This window comes from Doryrhamphus excisus, chromosome 12 (genome assembly GCF_030265055.1).
Source record: "Doryrhamphus excisus isolate RoL2022-K1 chromosome 12, RoL_Dexc_1.0, whole genome shotgun sequence".
Taxonomy (NCBI): Eukaryota; Metazoa; Chordata; class Actinopteri; order Syngnathiformes; family Syngnathidae; genus Doryrhamphus; species Doryrhamphus excisus.
The window spans coordinates 1,670,066-1,695,864 of record NC_080477.1 but is presented as its reverse complement, the minus strand read 5'-3'; the positions used below and the strand labels follow the sequence as shown (position 1 = coordinate 1,695,864).

The 25,799-nt window shown below is 40.6% G+C and overlaps 1 protein-coding gene across 2 annotated transcripts in view; it reads left to right on the top strand.

The window, feature by feature from the left end:
- LOC131139092 (transcription initiation factor TFIID subunit 4) overlaps nt 1–25,799 on the top strand; it is a 145,772-nt gene that overhangs the window by 63,687 nt on the left and 56,286 nt on the right. For both annotated transcript variants that reach the window (XM_058088356.1, XM_058088358.1), the window contains one exon: nt 2,464–2,520. In XM_058088356.1, the coding sequence (XP_057944339.1) occupies nt 2,464–2,520 (57 nt within the window). The remainder of the gene's footprint in view (nt 1–2,463; nt 2,521–25,799) is intronic.

Sequence of the window (25,799 nt, the reverse complement as noted above, 5' to 3'; positions counted from 1 at the left end):
AGAATGTCTAGTACCGAAAAAAATACAATCACAATCTTTATTTACTAGCCGGACTAACAGTCTGACTCACGGTTTCGTCTTACGAACAACATTAAACTCATCACACAGCAACTAACACTCAAATGTTATGCCTCTGAAATATAGAAACACGTATCAATATGAGAAAAAAAAACATTTAAAAAATGTTCCCGTAATGCATTTCATTGGAGGAGAACACAGAAAGCGTAGAAAATGGCACAGCAGTGCTGCTTCTGTCCACCAGAAGGAGCCAGACAGAGCCCAAAGCAAAAAAAGAGGGAAGCTGACGTCATTGCAGCACCTCAGTGGATGCTTTGTTCAGCCACAGTGCCTTTTGGGAAAACTTTTAAAAAGTCACATTGGGACATGTTTGTGTCCCAGTGTCTCAGTAATATTATTATTCATAGTAATAATAATAATAATAATAATAATAATAATAATAATAATAATAATAATAATAATAATAATAATAATAATAATAATAATAATAATAATAATAATAATAATAATAATAATAATAATAATAATAATAATAATAATAATAATAATAATAATAATAATAATAATAATAATAATAATAATAATAATAATAATAATAATGATGGCCCCGGGCAAACTACGGCCTGCGGGGCACATCCAGCCTGCCAAGTGTTTTATTTATTATTATTATTATTATTATTATTATTATTATTATTATTATTATTATTATTATTATTATTATTATTATTATTATTATTATTATTATTATTAATAAATAATAACCAACCTATATAATATAAGTTAGTATAAGTGGATTTGATAATTAAGTGTAAATAAGTGTATCATTATTATTATTGTTATTAAATTATTATTATTATTAATTAATAATAATTAATAACCGACCTATATAATATAAGTTAGTATAAGTGTATCATTATTATTATTGTTATTAAATTATTATTATTATTATTATTATTATTATTATTATTATATAATTTTTGGGTATGAAGTTGCAGTATGATGAATTAAGTGCTGTTGGTTAAGTGTTCTTGAAAGATGACAATGGCAATAATAATAATAAAATGGTCAATATTGTCAATTATTATTATTATTATTTATTATTATTATTAATAATAATAATTAATAACTAACCTATGTAATATAAGTTAGTATAAGTGTATTATACATAAATAAGGGTATTATTATTATATAATTTTTGGGTATGAAGTTGCAGTGTGATGAATTAAGTGCTGTTAGTTAAGTGTTCTTGAAAGATGACAATGACAATAATAATAATAATAATTATTATTATTATTATTTTATTATTAATAATAATAATTTATAACCAACCTATATAATATAAGTTAGTATAATTGTATTATAAATAAATAAGGGTATTATTATTATTATTATTATTATTATTATTATTATTATTATTATTATTATTATTATTATTATTATTATTATTATTATTATTATTATTATATAATTTTTTGGTATGAAGTTGCAGTGTGATGAATTAAGTGTTCTTTGAAAGATGACACCGTGAGTCAGGCTGTTATATTGTTAGTCCGCTATGCTGCAATATACTGACCTCCACTGACAAGCTTGTTGTGAGTGCACTGATTGGCTCCTGCCAAAGAAAGAGCTATTGCTTTTCTCACCGACTCTCAAGTGTAAACATATTTTGTTCCTTATTGTAATTCAAACCAATAAACTGACTTTAATGTTCCCCCATTTGCCATTCAAGCGAACAAGAAAGCGCTTTTCCCTGCTTGTGTGACTTTTGTGAATCCATGCAGATGATGTCCAGATTGACCCGGAATTGCATCGTTCTGTGAGCTCTAAGCGCCGCAACGCAGCCTTTGTGGCCCCCGCACGAGCGTATTTAGCGCAGCGGTGAAGGATTCCCAGGGACGAGTATATTCACCCACATCTCGGCTGCTTATTAAAATAGAAGCGCGGTTACGGCGGGGACACACATTAACGCATGGCCACGCCGGCTCACTGTGACACTCACACAACCGCTGTCACTGATACTCACCAACATCCTTCACCCTTTGTGTGTATGTGTGTGTGTGTATATGTGTGTATGTGTGTGTGTGTGTGCTGGCTCATGCAGAATTTTTAATAACCTCTTTTGATTAGAGTCCCCCTCCAGCGGCTTATTTAGGGCTGGATTTGGAGCGGGTTTAAAGGCCACAGCCCCCCCGGGGGGTGGAGCTCCATTGCACTTCTCTGAATTCAAATACGATGTCCTTGACACCTCCGTACGCTGTTCCCATTTTGCACTATTTTTTGCTGCAGCAGCAACAGATGAGTAGCGAGGCTTTGTTAAAGGTGGGCAAGGAAAGGGGTGGTGGGTGGGTGGAGGTGATTTCTTAAAACCAGCTGTTAACCTGTGTGCACCCCCCCATCATCCAACCCCCCCCATCCCTCTCTCCATCATCCACTTTGACTCCACAGAGCCGCTCCAGGCAAGAGGACCCAGAGCAAGCTCGGCTGAAACAGAAAGCGAAGGAGGTAAGCTTTAGCGGAGATCATTACCCTTGACATTTGCCAGACTCCACTGTATTCATTTTTCATTTTTCTCCTCGCTACATATGTAATGCCATTTAAAGTCAAAGTCAAAAAAAGTTTCAGCAATGATTCCTGCTCATTGGCGTCCTCAGAGAAGGCCCGGTGGTGGCGTGCTGGGGCCCACTTAACACTTGAATCACGACACGTTCCGCGAGTATGAGAACGCTAATTTTTGCCTAAGCATGTCATTCTCTGAAATGGTGGTCCAGTCCCCAACAAGGTAACAAAATCCCGAATATAAAACCCTACGTCTTATATACGCCTTATTTTCTTCTTATTGTGTCGGCCATATTGGGTTGTACATGTCGACGGGGCTCTAATTTAGAAGGTCGTAAACAGGTTTTCTATGCTCTAACTCAGGGGTGGGCAAACTACGGCCCGGGGGCCACATCCGGCCCGCCAAGTGTTTGAATACGGCCCGCCCAATCTTTCAAAAGTATTTAATTTAAAGTCAACATACAACCTGGCATCATGGCCTGAGCCAACCTTTTGATGGTTGTATCAATTTCGTTGTTTGACATGGTCTGTTGTTTACAAAGTGCTCCTGAAAAAAGGGACACAAGCACATAATAATAATAATAAAAATTAAAATAATAATAATTATATTATTATTATAACTATTATGATTATTATATTTATTATATTAATGCTAATTATTATATTAATTATATATAATAATATGGTTATATTTGCATATTTTACATAATAATAATATAATAATTATTATTGTAATTTTATTTTAATTATTATAATATTTTATTATTTTTAAAATATTTAAATATAAATATAAAATAATAAATAATAATAGCAGATTGCATGGCAATTTTACAGATACAATAATACCAGGTGGACTGTTACGTGTAAAATATATAGTTCACGGCGGTTGAGGGCTTAGCATGCAGGCCACACAGCTAGGAGACCAGAGTTCGATTCCACCCTCGGCCATCTCTGTGTGGAGTTTGCATGTTCTCCCCGTGCATGCCTGGGTTTTCTCCGGGTACTCCGGTTTCCTCCCACATTCCAAAAACATGCTAGGTTAATTAGCCACTCCAAATTGTCCATAGGTATGAATGTGAGTGTGAATGGTTGTTTGTCTATAACAAAAAAGGGCTGCACGGTGGTTGCGGGGTTAGCACGCACGCCTCTCGCCTGAAGACAGCTGGGGTAGGCTCCAGCACCCCCAACCCTTGCGAAGATAAGTGTTAGAAAATTAATGAATGTTTACATGTATGATCCAATTCTGACTGTATTATTATAATATTTCATGTACGTCTCGTTATTGCAACTTTATTAATTTCCGTGTCCTATGATTATCATTACACACAAAAATGTACCACAAAAACACAGAAAAAGTACAGTTTTTGTTTTATTCTGGACTAGTTTGTTAGCCGGAGGAGCGATCGTAGCGACACGTACAATCCCAACTTTCTTTCAATTTTTCAGCGTGTCCTGAAAGTAAAACTGTTACACATCGCCGTGGAAACGAGTGCACAAGCCAAACTTTCCGACCACATCAATAAAAATGTAAAAAAAATTAAAACGTAAAAGGAGAAAGTTACTTCAAAGAATCCACGTCTGCCGCTTAAGTTTTGCATCAACAAACAACAACAACAACAGGTGAGGAGCGCTCGTTTCATCCCCCTGCCCACACCGGCGGAGAGAAGTAACTCCGGAGTAAACAAGGACCGAAACAAAGCGAAGCTGTGACAGAACTATTTGCGTAAACAAGAAGAAGAAGAAGCAGAAGAAGAGAGGTCTGCTTTCTGAGGGTCCGCCGGGAACGCATCCTATACCCGACTTGAAATGATGCGGCGTGGTAGCGGCGCTTCGGTTGGAGATAAAACGTTAAAGCGCTTAGCGTGGCGCTTTAGCCTATTACACGCCGGAGACAATACGTCTTTGCGCTCCTTTGTAGCTGCAAAAGTCAATGTGGAGAATAAATTGGTGCATCTGAAATGCTTATTCGGGGTAAACTGGCTTTTCTTTCACCTGAGCACCGTCAATGCCGATAAAACACACATTGTCTGCAAAACAAGTGCATGCAGAATAGGCCGGGCTCGGCTTTATTTCAAAACATAAACAGTATACTAGAACCAGGACTAGGTCCTATATACGGTGCTGGTCTTTGGCCTGTTTACTTGCACCATCATGTCCGTATTACCGCAATTCCCCCGACTCTGTGGATTAATTCCAATATCGTTCTGAGTTGTTTAGATTATTTTTATTGTGCTACGTGACACTGTTATTATTCATTCATTCATTCATTATCTTCCGCTTATACTCACGAGGGTCGCGGAGCTATTGGAGTCTATCCCAGCTGTCTTGGGGCGAGAGGCGGGGTACACCCTGGACTGGACTGTACAGCTTGTAAAAAAATATACATTTAATATCATTTAACAGGCATCGTCTACAACAGGGGTGGGCAATTAATTTTTATCAGGGGCCGCATGAGAAGCCTGAATTGTGTCAGAGGGCCACCAACTTTCTTTCATTGTAAAATACTTAAATTAAATATTTTGAATAGCTCTAAGTTCCCCGCGATGTCCTCAATCCGCCTCGTTACAGTGCGTCGGGAGAGTGAAACGTTCTCAAATGCGCCTTTTTTCTCTGGGCACATCAGCGCAGCAGAGTCCAATAAACACTCCTTAATAAACTCTCCGTCGGAAAACGCCTTACTTTTTCTGCCGATTTTGTGAGAAATGACATAACTTGTCCTGACGGCTGCATCTCTGGGAGTGTGAAGTTTAGTGAAAAATCCTTGTTGGGTTTGTAGTTTTGCAAGCAATGCATCAGACTCCCTTGCACGCTCTTCACCAGACAGATTTCTGTATTTATCTTCATGCTTGGTGGTGTAGTGGCGATTCAAATTATATTCTTTAAACACAGCAACCTGTGTACCACAGACTAAGCACACTGCTTTGCCTTTACTTTCTGTAAAGAAATATTTGGAAGTCCATGTTTTGTTGAAAATACGGCATTCGTTATCAACTTTTCTTTTCTTGGGGTGTGCCGACATCTTGGGGATAACCTCGCGAACAGCATCACCTTCACTCACACACGTGTATACGCGAGTGAAGGTGCTACGTCTACGACGTGCATACGTAGCGACGTAACGCTTTTCAAAATAAAATTTCAAAATAAAAGTTAAAAAAAAGTTTAATTTATGGTGTTTATGATTGGCCTCACGCGGGCCGGACAGGGACGTACAAAGGGCCGGATGTGGCCCGCGGGCCTTAATTTGCCCAGGTCTGGTCTACAAGGTAGTAGCAAGATAATTGTGTTGCACGAGTGTCGCCGGCACTGATGGAGCTGCGGTTCATTGGGGGACTTCCTTCCATATATACGTGTTGACATTTAAGAAATAAATACAAACATCTGCAGCAGTAATCACCTTTTTATGATCATATTGGTAGAAATCTAACCCTGAAACATATTATTATTATTATTATTATTATTATTATTAATTTTCTACTGCTTATCCTCCCTGGACTGGTGGCCAGCCAATCACAGGGCACATATAGACAAACAACCATTCACACTCACATTCATATTCCAATTAACCTAGCATGTTTTTGGAATGTGGGAGGAAACCGGAGTACCCGGAGAAAACCCACGCATGCACGGGGAGAACATGCAAACTCCACACAGAGATGGCCGAGGGTGGAATTGAACTCGGATCTCCTCGCTGTGTGGCCTGCGAACTAACCACTCGCCCATCGTGCATGTAACATGTAAACATTCATTCATTCATTTTCTACCGCTTATCCTCACGAGGGTTGCAGGGGGTGCTGGAGCCTATCCCAGCTGTCTTCAGGGGGGCTAGAGAGGTGGGGTACACCCTGGACTGGTGGCCAGCCAATCACAGGGCACACATAGACAAACAACCATTCACACTCACATTCATACCTATGGAAAATTTGGAGTCGCTAATTAACCTAGCATGTTTTTGGAATGTGAGAACACTAAACTCATCACACACCAACTTAACACTCAAGAGGTATTTTGGTTTTTGGAATGTGGGAGGAAAACGGAGTACCTGGAGAAAACCCACACAGAGATGGTGGGATCGAACTCGGGGTCTCCTAGCTGTGAGGCCTCCGTGCAGCCCCTCTAATGTCCAATGAAAAACACCCCTGGACTGGTGGCCAGCCAATCACAGGGCACATATAGACAAACAACCATTCACACTCACATTCATACCTATGGACAATTTGGAGTCGCTAATTAACCTAGCATGTTTTTGGAATGTGGGAGGAAACCGGAGTACCCGGAGAAAACCCACGCATGTCCGGGGAGAACTTGCAACCTCCACACAGAGATGGTCGAGTGTGGAATCGAACTCGGGTCTCCTAGCTGTGTGGCATGTGCGCTAACCACTCGTCCACCGTGCAGCCACATGTAAACAAATAATGAAAACAATGTTTACAGTAAAACACACGTACACAAGTCTTATTTATGTCATAAATGGTTTATTTTGCGTTATTATAAACACTAAAATGGGTAATATAGTGACTATAGGTGTGTTATATCATGTCTATAGGTCTCTAATCATGTTATAAAGTATATTTAGAAGTTGGAAACCGTTTTTTTCTCTGCTTTTAACTATGAAAATATGAAAATATGTCTTTATTTTGGTAGTATCTGGTAGTATTGTTATCCTTCCTTTGGTCATGACAAGTGCTGGCTGCCGGTCCATTTCTATTTAGCAGCATCTGGAAGTTTCTCTCTCAAGGGCATCCGACTATTGTTGCTCGGGCCAAACTATTTCATTTGGGGGGGTATTTTTTTTCCGTGGCGTTGAACTTGTGACCTTCAAAAAGTGACGTGCCCGCTCCTCTCACCGCTGGCGACCGGCAGCGCTGGCGTCTTCTGTCCTGGACATCTTTTTCCGTTGGCGTTGGCGGCGGCGATGGCGGCGGCCGCTGCTCTGTTCCGAACGTTCACACACAAGATCTCAGCTTTCATACCCATCAGCCCCCATATATGCAAATGAGGCGGTGTAATAGGCAGCGCGACAGGTTTGGCCCTGGGGGGCCTCCCCGCGTGATCAAAGTGGATCTCCTCCCCTTTAAGTGGCAGTCCGCTCGTCATGTGGATGTGGCCAGATTAGCGCCTGGCGAGGGGGACGTACATGCACGCGATTTATCTGACATTTTTACCAAGCTCCTGTTTGGAAATTGTTACTTTATGCAATGCTAGACACCGACACACACACACACACACACACACACACACACACGTGTTGTATATATCTAACACCCCTCAGCCGACACCCCTCCCTCCCTCGCTCGCTCGCCGCTTTCTTTTTTGCTTAATGGCCGTCGTTTCTCAGCACTCGTGCCTCTCCCGTTTTCATCACCTGCCTGGCTCAAGGGGACAGAGCTGGCTGTTTGTGTCACCGCCGAGTCTGTCGGCAGCTCACACATCTGCGCAAATTTCATCAGGATAATGAGCCCCAGCGACTCCGCTGCCACAGCCAGACCTTCTCCCTGAGCACGCAAATACCGTACACGCTCCGATATAAAAGCACCAAATCGGACAAACGGAAGCAGAAGATGGTACGTTTCGCTCTCTCGACTCGCCACGTTTACATGGACCCCAATATTCCAATTCCATTCCCAACGGAAAGAATGTAACCTTTGTATACACCTCATTCCCGAAGAAAAGTGCCAATCCCAATGAATATATATAATGGGATTCCCAGGGGTGGAATATTCCTTTCACCCAATCCGATTGAGGGGCGGCACGGCGGTCTCGTGGTTAGCGCGCAGACCTCACAGCTAGGAGACCAGAGTTCAATCCCACTCTCGGCCATCTCTGTTTGCATGTTCTCCCCGTGCATGTGTGGGTTTTCTCCGGGTACTCCGGTTTCCTCCCACATTCCAAAAACATGCTAGGTTAATTAGCCACTCCAAATTGTCCATAGGTATGAATGTGAGTGTGAATGGTTGTTTGTCTATATGTGCCCTGTGATTGGCTGGCCACCAGTCCAGGGTGTACCCCGCCTCTCGTCCGAAAATATCTGGGATAGGCTCCAGCACCCCCGCTACCCTCGTGAGGATGAGCGGTAGAAAATGAATGAATAAATGAATGATTCGGTTGAGCTCGTTTCATAATTATACCTCTTGAGTGTTAAGTTGGTGTGTGATGGGTTTAGTGTTCTTTGTAAGAACACTAACACATTCCAAAAACATGCTAGGTTAATTAGCGACTCCAAATTGTGAATGAATGAATGAATAATAATAATAACAAAAAAGGGCTTCACGGCGGTTGAGGGGTTAGCATGCAGGCCACACAGCTAGGAGACCAGAGTTCGATTCCACCCTCGGCCATCTCTGTGTGGAGTTTGCATGTTCTCCCCGTGCATGCGTGGGTTTTCTCCGGGTACTCCGATTTCCTCCCACATTCCAAAAACATGCTAGGTTAATTAGCGACTCCAAATTGTCCATAGGTATGAATGTGAGTGTGAATGGTTGTTTGTCTATATGTGCCCTGTGATTGGCTGGCCACCAGTCCAGGGTGTACCCCGCCTCTCTCGCCCGAAGACAGCTGGGATAGGCTCCAGCACCCCCCGCGACCCTCATGAGGAAAAGCGGTAGAAAATGAATGAATGAATGAATGAATGAATCCGATTGAGGTATCTTGTACCCGCTCAAACGGAAAGTTGTTCTTCCTGGTGTTTTTCTTCTTCTGTTGTTTATTGGCGGTTGGCAAGCAGCTTTGGTGTGCATTAGCGCCATCTGTGGAACAGAATCTAAACCCTTCTATACGCCAGCTAATCACAGGGCACATATAGACAAACAACCATTCACACTCGCATTCATATTCCAATTAATTTTTGGAATTTGGGAGGAAACCGGAGAAAACCCACACATACACGGGGAGGACATGAAAACTCCACCCAAAGATATGGCCGTGGGTGGAATCGAACTCGGGTATCCTAGCTGTGTAGCCTTCACGCTAACCACTCGCCCACCGTGCAGCCACAAGTAAACATTCATTCACACTCACATTCATACCTGTGGACAATTTGGAGTCGCTAATTAACCTAGCATGTTTTTGGAATGTGTTAGTGTTCTTACAAAGAACACTAAACTCATCACACACCAACTTAACACTCAAGAGGTATAATTATGAAACCAGCTCAACCGAATCATTCATTTTTTCATTCATTTTCTACCGTTTTTCCTCACGAGGTTCGCGGGGTTGCTGGAGCCTATCCCAGCTGTCTTCGGGCGAGAGGCGGGGTACACCCTGGACCGGTGGCCAGCCAATCACAGGGCACATATAGACAAACAACCATTCACACTCACATTCATACCTATGGACAATTTGGATTCGCTAATTAACCTAGCATGTATTTGGAATGTGTTAGTGCTCTTACAAAGAACACTAAACTCATCACACACCAACTTAACACTCAAGAGGTGTTTTGGTTTTTGGAATGTGGGAGGAAACCGGAGTACCCGGAGAAAACCCACAGAGAGATGGTGGGATTGAATTTGGGTGTCCTAGCTGTGTGGCCTCCGTGCAGCCCCTCTACTGTCCAATGAAAAACACCCTGGACTGGTGGCCAGCCAATCACAGGGCACATATAGACAAACAACCATTCACACTCACATTCATACCTATGGACAATTTGGAGTCGCCAATTAACCTAGCATGTTTTTGGAATGTGTTAGTGTTCTTACAAAGAACACTAAACTCATCACACACCAACTTAACACTCGAGAGGTATAATTATGAAACCAGCTCAACCTGCATATATATATATGTGTATATATACCAGAACTGGCAGATGGCAGTAATATTTGCCAGAAAAAACATGAAAAATTCTGCAAAAATGTTTTTTTTTTTTGGAGTGAGACACCTTTTGAGCATCTTGTAGTGTCGTCTGAAATGTTGAACATTTTGACTAGCTCAGGGGTGGGCAAACTACGGCCCGGGGGCCACATGCGGCCCGCCAAGTGTTTCAATATGGCCCGCCTGTTCTTTCCAAAGTATTTCATTTAAACTCAACATACAACCTGGCATCGTGGCTTGGGCCAACTTTTTGATGGTTGAGGTAGCTGCTTTATCAATTTTGTTATTTCGTTATTTGTGGTCTGTTGTTTACAAAATACTCCTGGAAAAAGGAACACAAGCACAATAATAATAATAGTAATAATAATAATAATAATAATAATAATAATAATAATAATAATAATAATGTTGTTAATAATAATATTACTATTATTATATTAATATTGTTGTTAATAATATATATAATATTATAATATAATAATAATAGTAGTAGTAATATTATTATTATTAACAAGAATAATAATAATAACAATCATAATTCTAACATTACCATAACTAATAATAATAACAATCCTAATTCTAATAAAAAAAAAAAAAATAATAATAATAATACATTTAATTTCTAACACACTTTACATATACATAAATATACAATAATTGATATCAAAGTGTACATATAGCAGATTGCATGACACCTTTACATGTAAAATATGCGTAAAAATATAGGTGTAAAAAATTACTGTTATGTGTAAAATACTATATAGTCTGGTCCCCCCCCCCCGTCAATTTTATGAAATCAATGCGGCTCGGGAGTCAAAAAGTTTGCCCACCCGTGGACTAGCTCCATGTAAGTTGTCATCGGCGCGATTAGGTGTCTATATAATGATGTAATTTATTAATGATGCGAGTATTCTCTGCCATTAGAACCATAAAGAGGCATCCTATTGGTTAATCTGGTGTAGTAAACACTGTAGCCTTTAGGGGGCACCAGCGTGACTTGAGGCTGGTGTCATGCAAAGTAACACTAATAATAATTGTGTTGGTATTTAAACGTGTCACCAGCAGTGCAGGCGGGGGTAGATGCTTAGCGTGAGAGAGAGTCGGTCTAGCGCCTCCGCTTCCCCCCATTTGGCCGAAAGGTCAGATGGGCTATTTCAAAAATGCCCTCTGGTGAAAATCAATGGGCAAATGGCGGCGGCGCTCAGTTCCTGTTTGTTGTTCCCCGCCGCTCCGATTCTGGTTGTTGTTGTTGTTGTTGGGTCTTTACGTTTGGTGTGGTCCATCAGTGAGAAGCGGGGGAACTTTTTTTGAGGTGAGGATGAGGAGGAGGGAGACATAGAAAGAGTGTGAAGGCCAGTGGAGATACATCACCATGTCAGGAACGCAGACACATCGCGGCGGCCACAGATTCATCATCACCGCCACGTCTGCAGGCGAATGTGGACATGGGAAACCAGCGAACTGGAGGAGGAGGAGTGGCGAGGACAGGAGACCAGGGAAGAAAGAGAAAATAACCACAAGAAGTGGATTCACATGTTTTTACACAACTCCGCCATTTGTACCTTTACTTGAATATCAACAACTTTACTTCCACTTGGGAATTTTATTCACTTTTTACATCGACATGTAAATAACCTGGCACGGTGGTCGAGTGGTTAGCGCGCAGACCTCACAGCTAGGAGACCAGGGTTCAATTCCACCCTCGGCCATCTCTGTGTGGAGTTTGCATGTTCTCCCCGTGCATGCGTGGGTTTTCTCCGGGTACTCCGGTTTCCTCCCACATTCCAAAAACATGCTAGGTTAATTGGTGACTCCAAATTGTCCATAGGTATGAATGTGAGTGTGAATGGTTGTTTGTCTATATGTGCCCTGTGATTGGCTGGCCACCAGTCCAGGGTGTACCCCGCCTCTCTCGCCCGAAGACAGCTGGGATAGGCTCCAGCACCCCCGCAACGCTTGTGAGGATAAGCGGTAGAAAATGAATGAATGTAAATAACATCATAAAACACATACAACAACAACGTTCTTTTACGAAGCACAAATAGGTGATGATGAAACTCCACAATTGAAGAGAACACTTTGGTGCAGTTTGAAATATACAAATAAATATATATTATTCATTCATTTTCTACCACTTATCCTTACGAGAGTCTGCGGGGGTGCTGGAGCCTATCCCAGCTGTCTTCAGGTGAGAGAGGCGGGGTACACCCTGGACTGGTGGCCAGCCAATCACAGGGCACATATAGACAAACAACCATTCACACTCACATTCATATTTCAATTAACCTAGCATATTTTTGGAATGTGGGAGGAAACCGGCGAAAACCCACGCATACACGGGGAGGACATGAAAACTCCACACAAAGAGATGGCCGAGGGTGGAATCGAACTCGGGTCTCCTAGCTGTGTGGCCTTCGCGCTAACCACTCTTCAACCGCGTGCAGCCACATGTAAACATTCATTCACACTCACATTCATACCTATGGACAATTTGGAGTGGCCAATTAACCTAGCATGTTTTTGGAATGTGTTAGTGTTCTTACAAAGAACACTAAACTCATCACACACCAACTTAACACTGGAGGTATAATTATTAAACCAGCTGAACCGAATCATTCATTCATTCATTCATTTTCTACCGTTTTTCCTCACGAGGTTCGCGGGGTTGCTGGAGCCTATCCCAGCTGTCTTCGGGCGAGAGGCGGGGTACACCCTGGACTGGTGGCCAGCCAATCACAGGGCACATATAGACAAACAACCATTCACACTCACATTCATACCTATGGACAATTTGGTGTCGCTAATTAACCTAGCATGTTTTTTGGAACGTGTTAGTGTTCTTACAAAGAACACTAAACTCATCACACGCCAACTTAACACTCAAGAGGTATAATTATGAAACCAGCTGAACCTGCATATATATATATATGTGTGTATATGCAGGTCTCCTAGCTATGAGGTCTGCGCGCTAACCACTCGACCACCGTGCAGCCCTGTGTTATGTCTTATTTATGTTTAATATGTCTTATTTCCTGTTGTTATGTCTGCCATATTGGATAATAGGAATGTAAAGGTGACTCCAATGATGTTATTTAATGTATAGAGGACTTCTTATCATGTGGATTTCGAAAGTCGGATGGATTTATTCCTCTTTTGCTAAAAGAGACTGTTCCATTCTGGAACAGTCGGAATAGTTTTCCTCAAGTCTTACTTTCCTCAGGCAGCGAGAGATTCCGTTTTTGTCCGCTCGGAATTATCAGCGAGGCTTGAAATGGAGTTAATTCTTCCCCCGCTCGACTTTGGACCTTGCGTGGCTCTCATTGAAATTGCCGGCGCTGCCCCTGCTGTTTATGTGTCAGAGTTCACCAATTAGACGAACTGCTTTTACCGTGGTCGGGGTGACGTGCTCGAACTTAGCATATTTAACCCCGTTGCAAGCGTAATGAACAGACGCCGCGTGTTATTTCAACCGTCGCCGTCTTAATGTGCACACATGCGCGGTTCTCATTTGGCCCCGCATCCTCCACAAACGACCAGGTCACCGGTATCACCGGACTGAAATCCGCCCACGCCGGCGGCCCCCCGGCGGCCCCCGTCGGCCAGAGCCTCGCTCCTTCAGAGATGGGAGGGCTCTTTCGTGTGTCAAAGGACAACGCATGAGTTTCTTTTATTAAGCCGGTTACATGAACGAGTTCACAGGCGCTCCTCCTCTGGCCCCTCCGCAAACCGCTCCCCTCCAAAGAGGCGCTCTTGCTCCCTGCGGGCGGGCCCCAGGCGGCCCAAACGCTCGCTACCCTCCTCCACATTGCAGCCTCCCTTTCTCTCTCGGTGCCGACTTTCAAAGAGAATTCCTGCTGTTTTGTGTGTCCCAGTTCATGGAAGTTCATTTCCATGGCCTCATGGATGCACAGTGTTCCTTATAGGAATGGAACACGACTGGAGACACGGATACCCGACATTCATGTACAGTGGAGCTGCAAGGTCAAACACGGTGCATTCAGGGACGCCGGGAAAAACTCCACTTTATTATGTTTCTCCTACAAGACAAAGGAAACAGGAATAATCTGTTCCAGTGTCAACCTGCGTTAATTAAACCTTTGTACTGTACTTCAACGCCACGGGAATTGTGTCAAAATGCAAACTATGAGAAATCATATTTAACAACTTTTATTTGTCATTTTGGTAACTGGGTGCACGGTGGCCGAGTGGTTAGACCTCACAGCTAGGAGACCCGAGTTCAATTCCACCCACGGCCATCTCTGTGTGGAGTTTGCATGTTCTCCCCGTGCATGTGTGGGTTTTCTCCGGGTACTCCGGTTTCCTCCCACATTCCAAAAACATGCTAGGTTAATTAGCCACTCCAAATTGTCCATAGGTATGAATGTGAGTGTGAATGGTTGTTTGTCTATATGTGCCCTGTGATTGGCTGGCCACCAGTCCAGGGTATTTTTCATTGGACAGTAGAGGGGCTGCACAGAGGCCTCACAGCTAGGAGACCCAAGTTCGATCCCACCATCGCTCTGTGGGTTTTCTCCGGGTACTACGGATTCCTCCCACATTCCAAAAACCAAAACCAAAATACCTCTTGAGTGTTAAGTTGGTGTGTGATGAGTTTAATGTTATTTTTAAGAACACTAACACATTCCAAAAACATGCTAGGTTAATTAGCCAATCCAAATTGTCCATAGGTATGAATGTGAGTGTGAATGGTTGTTTGTCTATATGTGCCCTGTGATTGGCTGGCCACCAGTCCAGGGTGTACCCCGCCTCTCGCTCTAAGACAGCTGGGATAGGCTCCAGCACCGCCGCGACCCTTTTTCGACTTTCTATCTCGTAATTTAGACTTTTTATCTCGTAATTTTGACTTTCTTATCTCAAAATTTTGACTTTCTTATCTCGAACTTTTGACTTTCTTATCTCGAACTTTTGACTTTCTTATCTCAAAATTTTCACTTTTTATCTCGTAATTTCGACTTTCTATCTTGTAATTTTGACTTTCTTTCTCATAATTTCGACTTTCTTATCTCGTAATTTTGACTTTTTATCTCGAACTTTTGACTTTCTTATCTCAAACTTTTGACTTTCTTATCTCGTAATTTAGACTTTCTTATCTCGTAATTTTGACTTTTTATTTTGTCATTCCAACTTTTTATCTCGTAATTTCGTCTTTCTTATCTCAAACTTTTGACTTTCTTATCTCAAAATTTTGACTTTTTATCTCGTAATTTCGACTTTCTATCTTGTAATTTTGACTTTCTTTCTCATAATTTCGACTTTATCTCGTAATTTCGACTTTCTTATCTCGTAATTTTGACTTTATTATCTCGAACTTTTGATTTTTATCTCGTAATTTTGACTTTATATCTCTTAATTTCGACTTTCTATCTCGTAATTTCGACTTTCTTATCTCGAACTTTTGACTTTCTGATCTTTAACTTTTTATCTCATAATTTTGACTTTTTATCTCGGAATTTTGACTTTATATCTCTTAATTTCAACTTTGTTTCTCGGAATTTTGACTTTCTATCTCGTAATTTCGATTTTCTTATCTCGAAGTTTTGACTTTCTGATCTCGAACTTTTTATCTCATAATTTTGACTTTTTATCTCAAAATTTTGTCTTTTTATCTCGGAATTTTGACTTAAATCTCTTAATTTCAACTTTGTTTCTCGGAATTTTGACTTTCTTATCTCGAACTTTTGACTTTCTTATCTCAAAATTTTGACTTATCTCATAATTTTGACTTTTTATCTCGGAATTTTGACTTTCTAATCTCTGAATTTTGACTTTATATCTCTTAATTTCAACTTTGTTTCTTGTAATTTCGACTTTCTTATCTCGAAATGTTGACTTATCTCATAATTTTGACTTTTTATCTCGTAATTTCGACTTTCTTATCTCGTAATTCCAATTTACCATTGGGATATTTTTTTTTTTCAGCGGCGGAAACGGGCTTCCATACTTTGCATATCCGTAATGATCCAAACCGATGTTAAACATGAGGTACGTACGGTAGCGTACAGATAGACACGCGGTTGCAGTATGTCGACTGTACTTTAGATCAGCGTAGCCCATTTTTGTTGTCTTATTTGTTGCTTTGTTGTTGCTGGTCTGAACTTGACTTTTTCTTTCATCACCTCAAGTCATGTTCTTTAAAAGTACCTTTGGTGTTCCTGTGTGTTTTTCTACATTACAAAGTGCTGTAATGAGAAGGAAAACAACACAAAAAAAAGGAGATTTTTTTTTTCCTCTTTGCCTCAGAGGGAGATAGCGACTCGTCTCCTTGCTGCTGCCAGCCTGGTAGCTTCACTTTTGTCTTCCGTGCGCCCCAGCATTCCTTGGGACTGGAAGCAACTGGGGAATTGGGCGTGCAGAGCGACGCTGGTGGCGAGGTGCCTGCGATGGGAAGCAGGACACGTTTCAATTAGCCGACAGACCCCGCAAGACGTTAGAAAAAGGGAGGGTGGGGGGGGGGGAATTAAAAAAAAATATAGCGCCACCTCACCTTCACCTCGATTTAAAAAAAAAAAAGGCTATTGACCTCTTAGTACCATCTTTGCTTGGTTTTTTTTTGTTTAAAATCCCAAGGTGTCGTCACCGTGGGGTCCATATGGGGAAGGACAGTAGCGGGTGTGTGTGGGGGTGGGGGGAGCCCGGTGATGCTAAGTGTGCCAGCTCGGCCTGCGTGTTTCCATTAGATTGTCATGTTGGCTAATTAGAGAGCGGCAACATGATTCACCTTGTTAATTAGGAGGACTTGCACACCATGTGCCTGGGGGGGGGCAGCGTGGGGAAGAGGAGCCCAGCCTCAGAGCCTGCTTAGTCTTCGCCCGCCGCCTATGAAGATTCCCCTTCTCATCTACCTTCCTTTTTTTTTTTTTTTTTTTTGATTTAGAAATGAATAAATCATCGAGATCGTCCTCTCTGTGAGTGCGAATATGTGAGTTTTCATCTTTTCCTGGATGCAAATTAGGCGTGATCAATAGAAGCGGGGGGGTTGGGGGAGGGGGGGGGGGTGGTTGAATCTGAATGAAAAAGAAGAAGAAACGAGAGCAGACTGCTTGACGAAGCAGGCAACGAGACAATGTGAAGGAACATTTAAAGTCGGACATTTTTTCCTCGAATAAGCGATATTTTTAATGATCTCCCCTCCGTCGTTCTGCATCGGCCAAATCCGCTTCGCTCCTGCCTCCTTTGCAAATGTTAGCACTAGGCTTTAACGTTTCGCCGTACTCGCGACTCCACGCCGACCTGGCTTCGTTTTAGTTGAGGTATAAGGGAACAAATTACAAAAAATCAAACTGTTTCCCTTTTTTTTTGTTTTTTTTTTCATTTTTGGCATAATTCTAAACCGTGACTCCCGCTGGACTGTTTTGTTTACGACAGTTCGTTTTTTTAAAAATTCATATTAAAGACTTTAAACCCACGTAATAACACTACAATGATGGCGTAGCGCAGGGGTGGGCAAACTTTTTGACTCGCGGGCCGCATTGATATAACAAAATTTCCGGGGGGGGGGCAGACTATATATTTTACACGTAACAGTCCACCTGGTATTATTGTATCTGTAAAATTGTCATGCAATCTGCTATTATTATTTATTATGTTATATTTATATTTAAATATTTTAAAAATAATAAAATATTATAATAATTAAAAAAATTAAAATAATAATTATTATGTTATTATTATTATGTAAAATATGCAAATATAACAATATTATTATATAAAATTAATATAATAATTAGCATTAATATAATAAATCTAATAATCATAATAGTTATAATAATAATATAATAATTATTATTTTAATTTTTATTATTATTATGTGTCAGGAGCACTTTGTAAACAACAGACCATGTCAAACAACAAAATTGATACAACCATCAAAAGGTTGGCTCAGGCCATGATGCCAGGTTGTATGTTGAGTTTAAATGAAATACTTTGGAAAGATTGGGCGGGCCGTATTCCAACACTTGGCGGGCCGGATGTGGCCCCCGGGCCGTAGTTTGCCCACCCCTGGCGTAGCGCCACAAGGAAAAGAAGAACCATAATGAAAGGTTTGCATAGCATGCATATGCTAACCCACAGTGCTTGCTAATTTATTAGACCAGTGGGTCCCAAACTTTCCACAGTCCCCCTTTTAGACACTTCAGACCTGAAGCTATGCACCCCCTACTCCTGCACACGTAATAAAACTAACTACAATAAACACATTTCAATATAATTCCATAGAATTAGTTCATTACTGTAATTTCCACACTGTAAGACACGCTTGTTTAAGCTGCACCCACTGAATTTAAAGAGAAAGACAGATTTGAACATATATAAGCCGCCACTCATTAGCTAAGAGAAAAACACACAACGAGCGTATCAAAAAGGGGAAATCTTACACAGAAGGCTAAAGTCATCACACAGCAACTTAACAATCAAAAAAGTAGCTAGGAAATATACAAGACATTCATTCATTCATTTTCTACCGCTTATCCTCACAAGGGTGGCGGAGAGGCGGGGTACACCCTGGACTGGTGGCCAGCCAATCACAGGGCACATATATATTCAAACAACCATTCACACTCACATTCATACCTATGGACAATTTGGAGTGGCTAATTAACCTAGCATGTTTTTGGAATGTGGGAGGAAACCGGAGTACCCGGAGAAAACCCACGCATGCACGGGGAGAACATGCAAACTCCACACAGAGATGGCCGAGGGTGGAATTGAACTCGGGTCTCCTAGCTGTGAGGTCGACGCACTAACCACTGAGCCCTTTTCTCAATCATATACTGTGTCTGTCTCGGTGGGTGGAGGCGGGGCCGCGAGCATACACACACAGTGCAGAAAAGTAAAATTATTGTTATTCATTCATTCATTCAATGTGAGTGTGAATGGTTGTTTGTCTATATGTGCCCTGTGATTGGCTGGCCACCAGTCCAGGGTGTATCCCGCCTCTCTCGCCCGAAGACAGCTGGGGTAGGCTCCAGCACCCCCGCGACCCTTTTTCGACTTTGTATCTCGTAATTTGGAGTTTCTATTTCGTAACTTCGACTTTTTATCTCGTAATTTTGACTTTCTTATCTCAAACTTTTGGCTTTCTTATCTCAAAATTTTGACTTATCTCTTAATTTTGACTTTTTATCTCGTAATCTCGACTTTCTATCTCGTAATTTTGACTTTCTATTTCGTAATTTCGACAATCTATCTCGTAATTTTTACTTTTTATCTTGTAATTTTGACTTTTTATCTCGTAATTTTGACTTTTTTTATCTCGTAACTTCGACTTTTTGTCTTGTAATTTTGACTTTTTATCTTGTAATTTTTACTTTTTATCTCGTAAATGTTTACTTTTTATCTCGTAATTTTGACTTTCTTATCTCAAACTTTTGGCTTTCTTATCTTGAAATTTTGACTTATCTCATAATTTTGACTTTTTATTTCGTAATTTCGACTATCTATCTTGTAATTTTGACTTTCTGTCTCGTAATTTTGACTTTTTTATCTCGTAACTTCGACATTTTGTCTCGTAATTTTGACTATTTATTTTGTAATGTTTACTTTTTATCTCGTAATTTTTTACTTTTTATCTCGTAATTTCGACTTCCTATCTCGTAATTTTGACTTTCTTATCTCAAACTTTTGGCTTTCTTATCTCAAAATTTTGACTTATCTCATAATTTAGACTTTTTATTTCGTAATTTCGACTTTTTATCTCGAAATTTTGACTTTCTATCTCGTAATTTTGACTTTCTATCTCGTTCCTCCCACATTCCAAAAACATGCTAGGTTAATTAGCCACTCCAAATTGTCCATAGGTATGAATGTGAGTGTGAATGGTTGTTTGTCTATATGTGCCCTGTGATTGGCTGGCCACCAGTCCAGGGTGGACTCTTGCCCAAAGACAGCTGGGATAGGCTCCAGCATATCCTGCAACCATAGTAAAGATAAGCAGCATAGAAAGTGCTGCTCCTTGTCCCTCACTTAATGTGTTCCGTGTCCCCCCCCTTGAAAAAAAAACCCTGATTATGAATACATGAACCTAGTCAGCATGTAGAAAAACAATTCCCATTTTCTACATCAAGTCTTTGCTGCACCCCCCCCCCCCCCCCCCCCCCCAATTCTCGCTTTCCTGCAAATAACAAGATGAAGAGCCACCGCGGGGTCATGATAGCGACACCCACTTAATGACCTTGGCTCCAGGGAGCGCTGAGGGCTGGGAATAATTGCTCCTTGGTCCTGGAAACACTTCTGACGTACTCGGCTTCAGACAAAACGGGGCTCTGTGAGCCAAGGCTGTTAGCCGTCTGCATGTGTTTGGAATTTATCTGCATAGGTAAAATAAGAGAAGCACACTCTGGGGGCAATTAAAGGAACGGCGTTGATGTTTGGGGCGGGTGTCTGATGGTTTGGGCTGTCTTTTGGAATCCTTTTCTACCTTGACTGCTTTATTATTTCTTATTCAAGGTCATTGTACAGATATTTATGATATTTAGGATGGGATTATTCAGCCTGAGTGGTGTTATTATATACACGCAACGTATTAGCACGGATTTAAAATGTCGAAAAAAGTCTCGGCGATATTCATTCATTCATTCATTTTCTATAGCTAATCCTCACGAGGGTCGCAGGGGGTTGCTGGAGCCTATCCCAGCTGTCTTCTACACCCTGGACTGGTGGCCAGCCAATCACAGGGCACATATAGACAAACAACCATTCACACTCACATTCATACCTATGGACAGTTTGGAGTCGCTAATTAACCTAGCATGTTTTTGGAATGTGGGAGGAAACCGGAGTACCCGGAGAAAACCCGCGCATGCACGGGGAGAACATGCAAACTCCACACAGAGATGGCCGAGGGTGGAATTGAATCCTGGTCCCCTCGCTGTGAGGTCTTTGAGCTGTTACATTTGTTCACTTCCTGCTTTCCTAATATAATTTATTTGTTGTAATTTTTATTTAATGAATTAAAACCATTTATATGAATGAATGATCCGGTTGAGCTGGTTTCGTAATTATACCTCTTGAGTGTTAAGTTGGTGTGTGATGAGTTTAGTGTTCTTTGTAAGAACACTAACACATTCCAAAAACATGCTAGGTTAATTAGCGACTCCAAATTGTCCATAGGTATGAATGTGAGTGTGAATGGTTGTTTGTCTATATGTGCCCTGTGATTGGCTGGCCACCAGTCCAGGGTGTACCCCGCCTCTCTCGCCTGAAGACAGCTGGGATAGGCTCCAGCACCCCTGTGACCCTTGTGAGGATAAGTGGTAGAAAATGAATGAATGAAAGAATTAATGTTTACATGTGTCTGCCCGACGGACGAGTGGTTAGCACGCAGGCCACACACCGAGGAGACCCAAGTTCGATTCCATCCTCTGTGAGGAGTTTGCATGTTCTCCCCGTGCATGCGTGGGAATTCTCCAAGTATTCCGGTTTCCTCCCACATTCCAAAAACATGCTAGGTTAATTGGAATATGAATGTGAGTGTGAATGGTTGTTTGTCTATATGTGCTCTGTGATTGGCTGGCCACCAGGCTCCAGCACCCCCCGCAACCGTCGTGAGGATAACCGGTAGAAAATGAATATTATGTTTGTAAATTAAGGATTTGGATGTAAACGCAAATTTTTTCTCCCTTTTTTTAGTTGGGAGCTGATATTTTCCTGAAACTTACATATGTTCTACTGCTGATTACTAGAAAAGCTATAAATGTAGAAACAGACCATTTTTTCAGATGAAAGACTGGTGTGTCTAATTTTTCTTTTGTTTAAAAATCCATAGAATACATTAATCTGCGAGCTTTGAAAGATCAGTCAAAATCATCTAAAATGCTGGAATTGAATGAGCTAATATCAATTTATAATAATCAATTTTCTTATTGGGAAAAATGATCTTTGTTCCAAGTGCTTGTAATAATATTTCTATGTTGTAAATTAGCTGAAATGCTAATATGCTAACAGTCATCATGCTAGCACCTAGCAAGTGAGCCTCGAGGTTAGAAAGTGCCAAGGTTGTCCTGTAACCTCCCGATATCATGCCATGTGTGTTATTTGCCTTTAGACATGAGTAAATTAGCTAAAATGCTAACTTGCTAACAGTCATCATGCTAGCACCTAGCAAGACAGCCTCAAGTCCAAAAAGTGTCCAGGCAGTCCGGTAGTGTCCCCACATCATACCATGTGTGTATTTGCCATTAGACATGAGTAAATTAGCTAAAATGCTAACATGCTAACAGTCATCATGCTAGCACCTAGCAAGACAGCCTCGAGGTTAGAAAGTGCTTGTAATAATATTTCTATGTTGTAAATTAGCTGAAATGCTAATATGCTAACAGTCATCATGCTAGCACCTAGCAAGTGAGCCTCGAGGTTAGAAAGTGCCAAGGTTGTCCTGCAACCTCCCGATATCATGCCATGTGTGTATTTGCCTTTAGACATGAGTAAATTAGCTAAAATGCTAACTTGCTAACAGTCATCATGCTAGCACCTAGCAAGACAGCCTCAAGTCCAAAAAGTGTCCAGGCAGTGCGGTAGTGTCCCCACATCATACCATGTGTGTATTTGCCATTAGACATGAGTAAATTAGCTAAAATGCTAACATGCTAACAGTCATCATGCTAGCACCTAGCAAGACAGCCTCAAGTCCAAAAAGTGTCCAGGCAGTCCGGTAGTGTCCCCACATCATACCATGTGTGTATTTGCCATTAGACATGAGTAAATTAGCTAAAATGCTAACTTGCTAACAGTCATCATGCTAGCACCTAGCAAGACAGCCTCAAGTCCAAAAAGTGTCCAGGCAGTCCGGTAGTGTCCCCACATCATACCATGTGTGTATTTGCCATTAGACATGAGTAAATTAGCTAAAATGCTAACATGCTAACAGTCATCATGCTAGCACCTAGCAAGACAGCCTCAAGTCCAAAAAGTGTCCAGGCAGTCCGGTAGTGTCCCCACATCATACCATGTGTGTATTTGCCATTAGACATGAGTAAATTAGCTAAAATGCTAACTTGCTAACAGTCATCATGCTAGCACCTAGCAAGTGAGCCTCGAGGTTAGAAAGTGCCAAGGTTGTCCTGTAACCTCCCGATATCATGCCATGTGTGTATTTGCCTTTAGACATGAGTAAATTAGCTAAAATGCTAACTTGCTAACAGTCATCATGCTAGCACCTAGCAAGACAGCCTCAAGTCCAAAAAGTGTCCAGGCATTGCGGTAGTGTCCCCACATCATACCATGTGTGTATTTGCCATTAGACATGAGTAAATTAGCTAAAATGCTAACATGCTAACAGTCATCATGCTAGCACCTAGCAAGACAGCCTCGAGGTTAGAAAGTGCTTGTAATAATATTTCTATGTTGTGTTGCGAGCCTCAGTGACTGCATACTATATCATGTACATTCAACATTAAACACAATATAGCTCCACTTAGCCTCAGGGCCATTAGACAATGACAGCTCCCAGCACAACATCATACTCTCTCATTAATTCATTTATGATTTCCACGTAAATATGACAAAACACTACACAATGTGTGGTGTCGTGCCTCCTAGCCGTGTTTCCAACCCAAGACGTGCGTATGTATGGTGCGTATGTATGGTGCGTATGTATGGTGCGTATGTATGGTGCGTATGTATGGTGCGTATGTATGTGGTACGACGGCAGGTGAAATCTCAACTCTTTGGTGGTGTCGGAGTGCAGATGGGAGAAGTGGAATCTGATTGGTTGCCGCGTATGACTGCCGGGCACTTCACATGGAAGGAAGGAAGCCCCGGAGACGCAGCTCGCAGATGTTCACGTAAAAGTCGGCCATGTGGGTGTCAGGTGAATGAAATGGGCCCATCGCAAATATGTCAACGCACACGCGTGTTTTCTGATGGAGAAACACGCATGATATATTATATTATATTATATGTAATTAGATTGTATTATATTATATGTAATTATATTATATGTAATTATATTATATTATATTATACCACAAATGTCACTGTTAACGATGATAACACCATGGCATATAATAAAATCTAATGTTATATTATATATATTATATATATATAATATTATATTACATATATAATATTATAGAAGGACATTATAATATAACATCACTGTTAACGGCGATAACACTATGGCATATAATATAATATATAATATAATTTACTATAATTTAATTTAATATAATTTAATATATTATATTATATTATACCACAAACGTCACTGTTAACGATGATAACACCATGGCATATAATAAAATCTAATGTTATATTATATTATATATATTATATTATATATATTATATATATATATAATATTATATATATATATAATATTATATTACATATATAATATTATAGAAGGACATTATAATATAACATCACTGTTAACGGCAATAACACTATGGCATATAATATAATATAATTTACTATAATTTAATTTAATATAATTTACTATATTATATTATAATATATTATATTATTCATTCATTTTCTACCGCTTTTCCTCACGAGGGTCGCGGGGATATTATATTATGTTATGAATATAATTATAAATAATAATAATAATAATAATAATAATAATAATAATAATAATAATAATAATAGTATAATTATAAATAATATAATTATTAATAATTAATATTAATATTTTTATATAATTTGTAGATAAACAGAGTTCTGGTGGTATTGGAAAAGTACTGGTATGACAAAATATATGAATTCGGGTATCGGATTCGGATCGGAAGTTGGAAAAAAATCATTTTCATTTTGACAATATTGTCGCCATCATGATGAAGTCATGATGTCGACATGAACTGCCATGTTTTTCTTTAAAAAGGGTCTCACATGGTCTCCCATACAACACTTTGTAGTCATAATAACAACACAATGGGCCAGGACTTAATGACTTGTTCTAAATAGACAACATAAGCGTGTTCCGCTGTACATTTTTTCAGAAATATGAAACTGTTTTCTTCTACATGTGAACTTTTAAAGTTGGTTCCGTGCCAGCAGTGTCCTTCCAGGCATGCCCTTACACTGCATGTTCTTATTTTAAGACGGTAGAAGCGAGGTGTACGTATATACCATGTAGGAGCACAACCCCAGGTGTCCTCGCAACCGTGCAAACGTTCCAGGCCACGATGAGTCGATTGCAGGAGCCTTGCTTGGTCTGGTTGAAATTATGACCACTGTATTGTGAGGGTCGGTTTCGACCCGGTTATGATAATATGACTACTAGAAAATTCCTGCGGAAATTTTGATGGGATTGCCACCTGTGCTGTGAACCTCGGGCCCGGTGTGCCAATGGCTACCATGCTAACACCTAGCAAGAAAGCCTCAAGTACCGAAAAGGTTGATGCAGTCCCATAGTGTCCCCACATCATGGCATGTGTGTATTTGCCTTTAGACATGAGTAAATT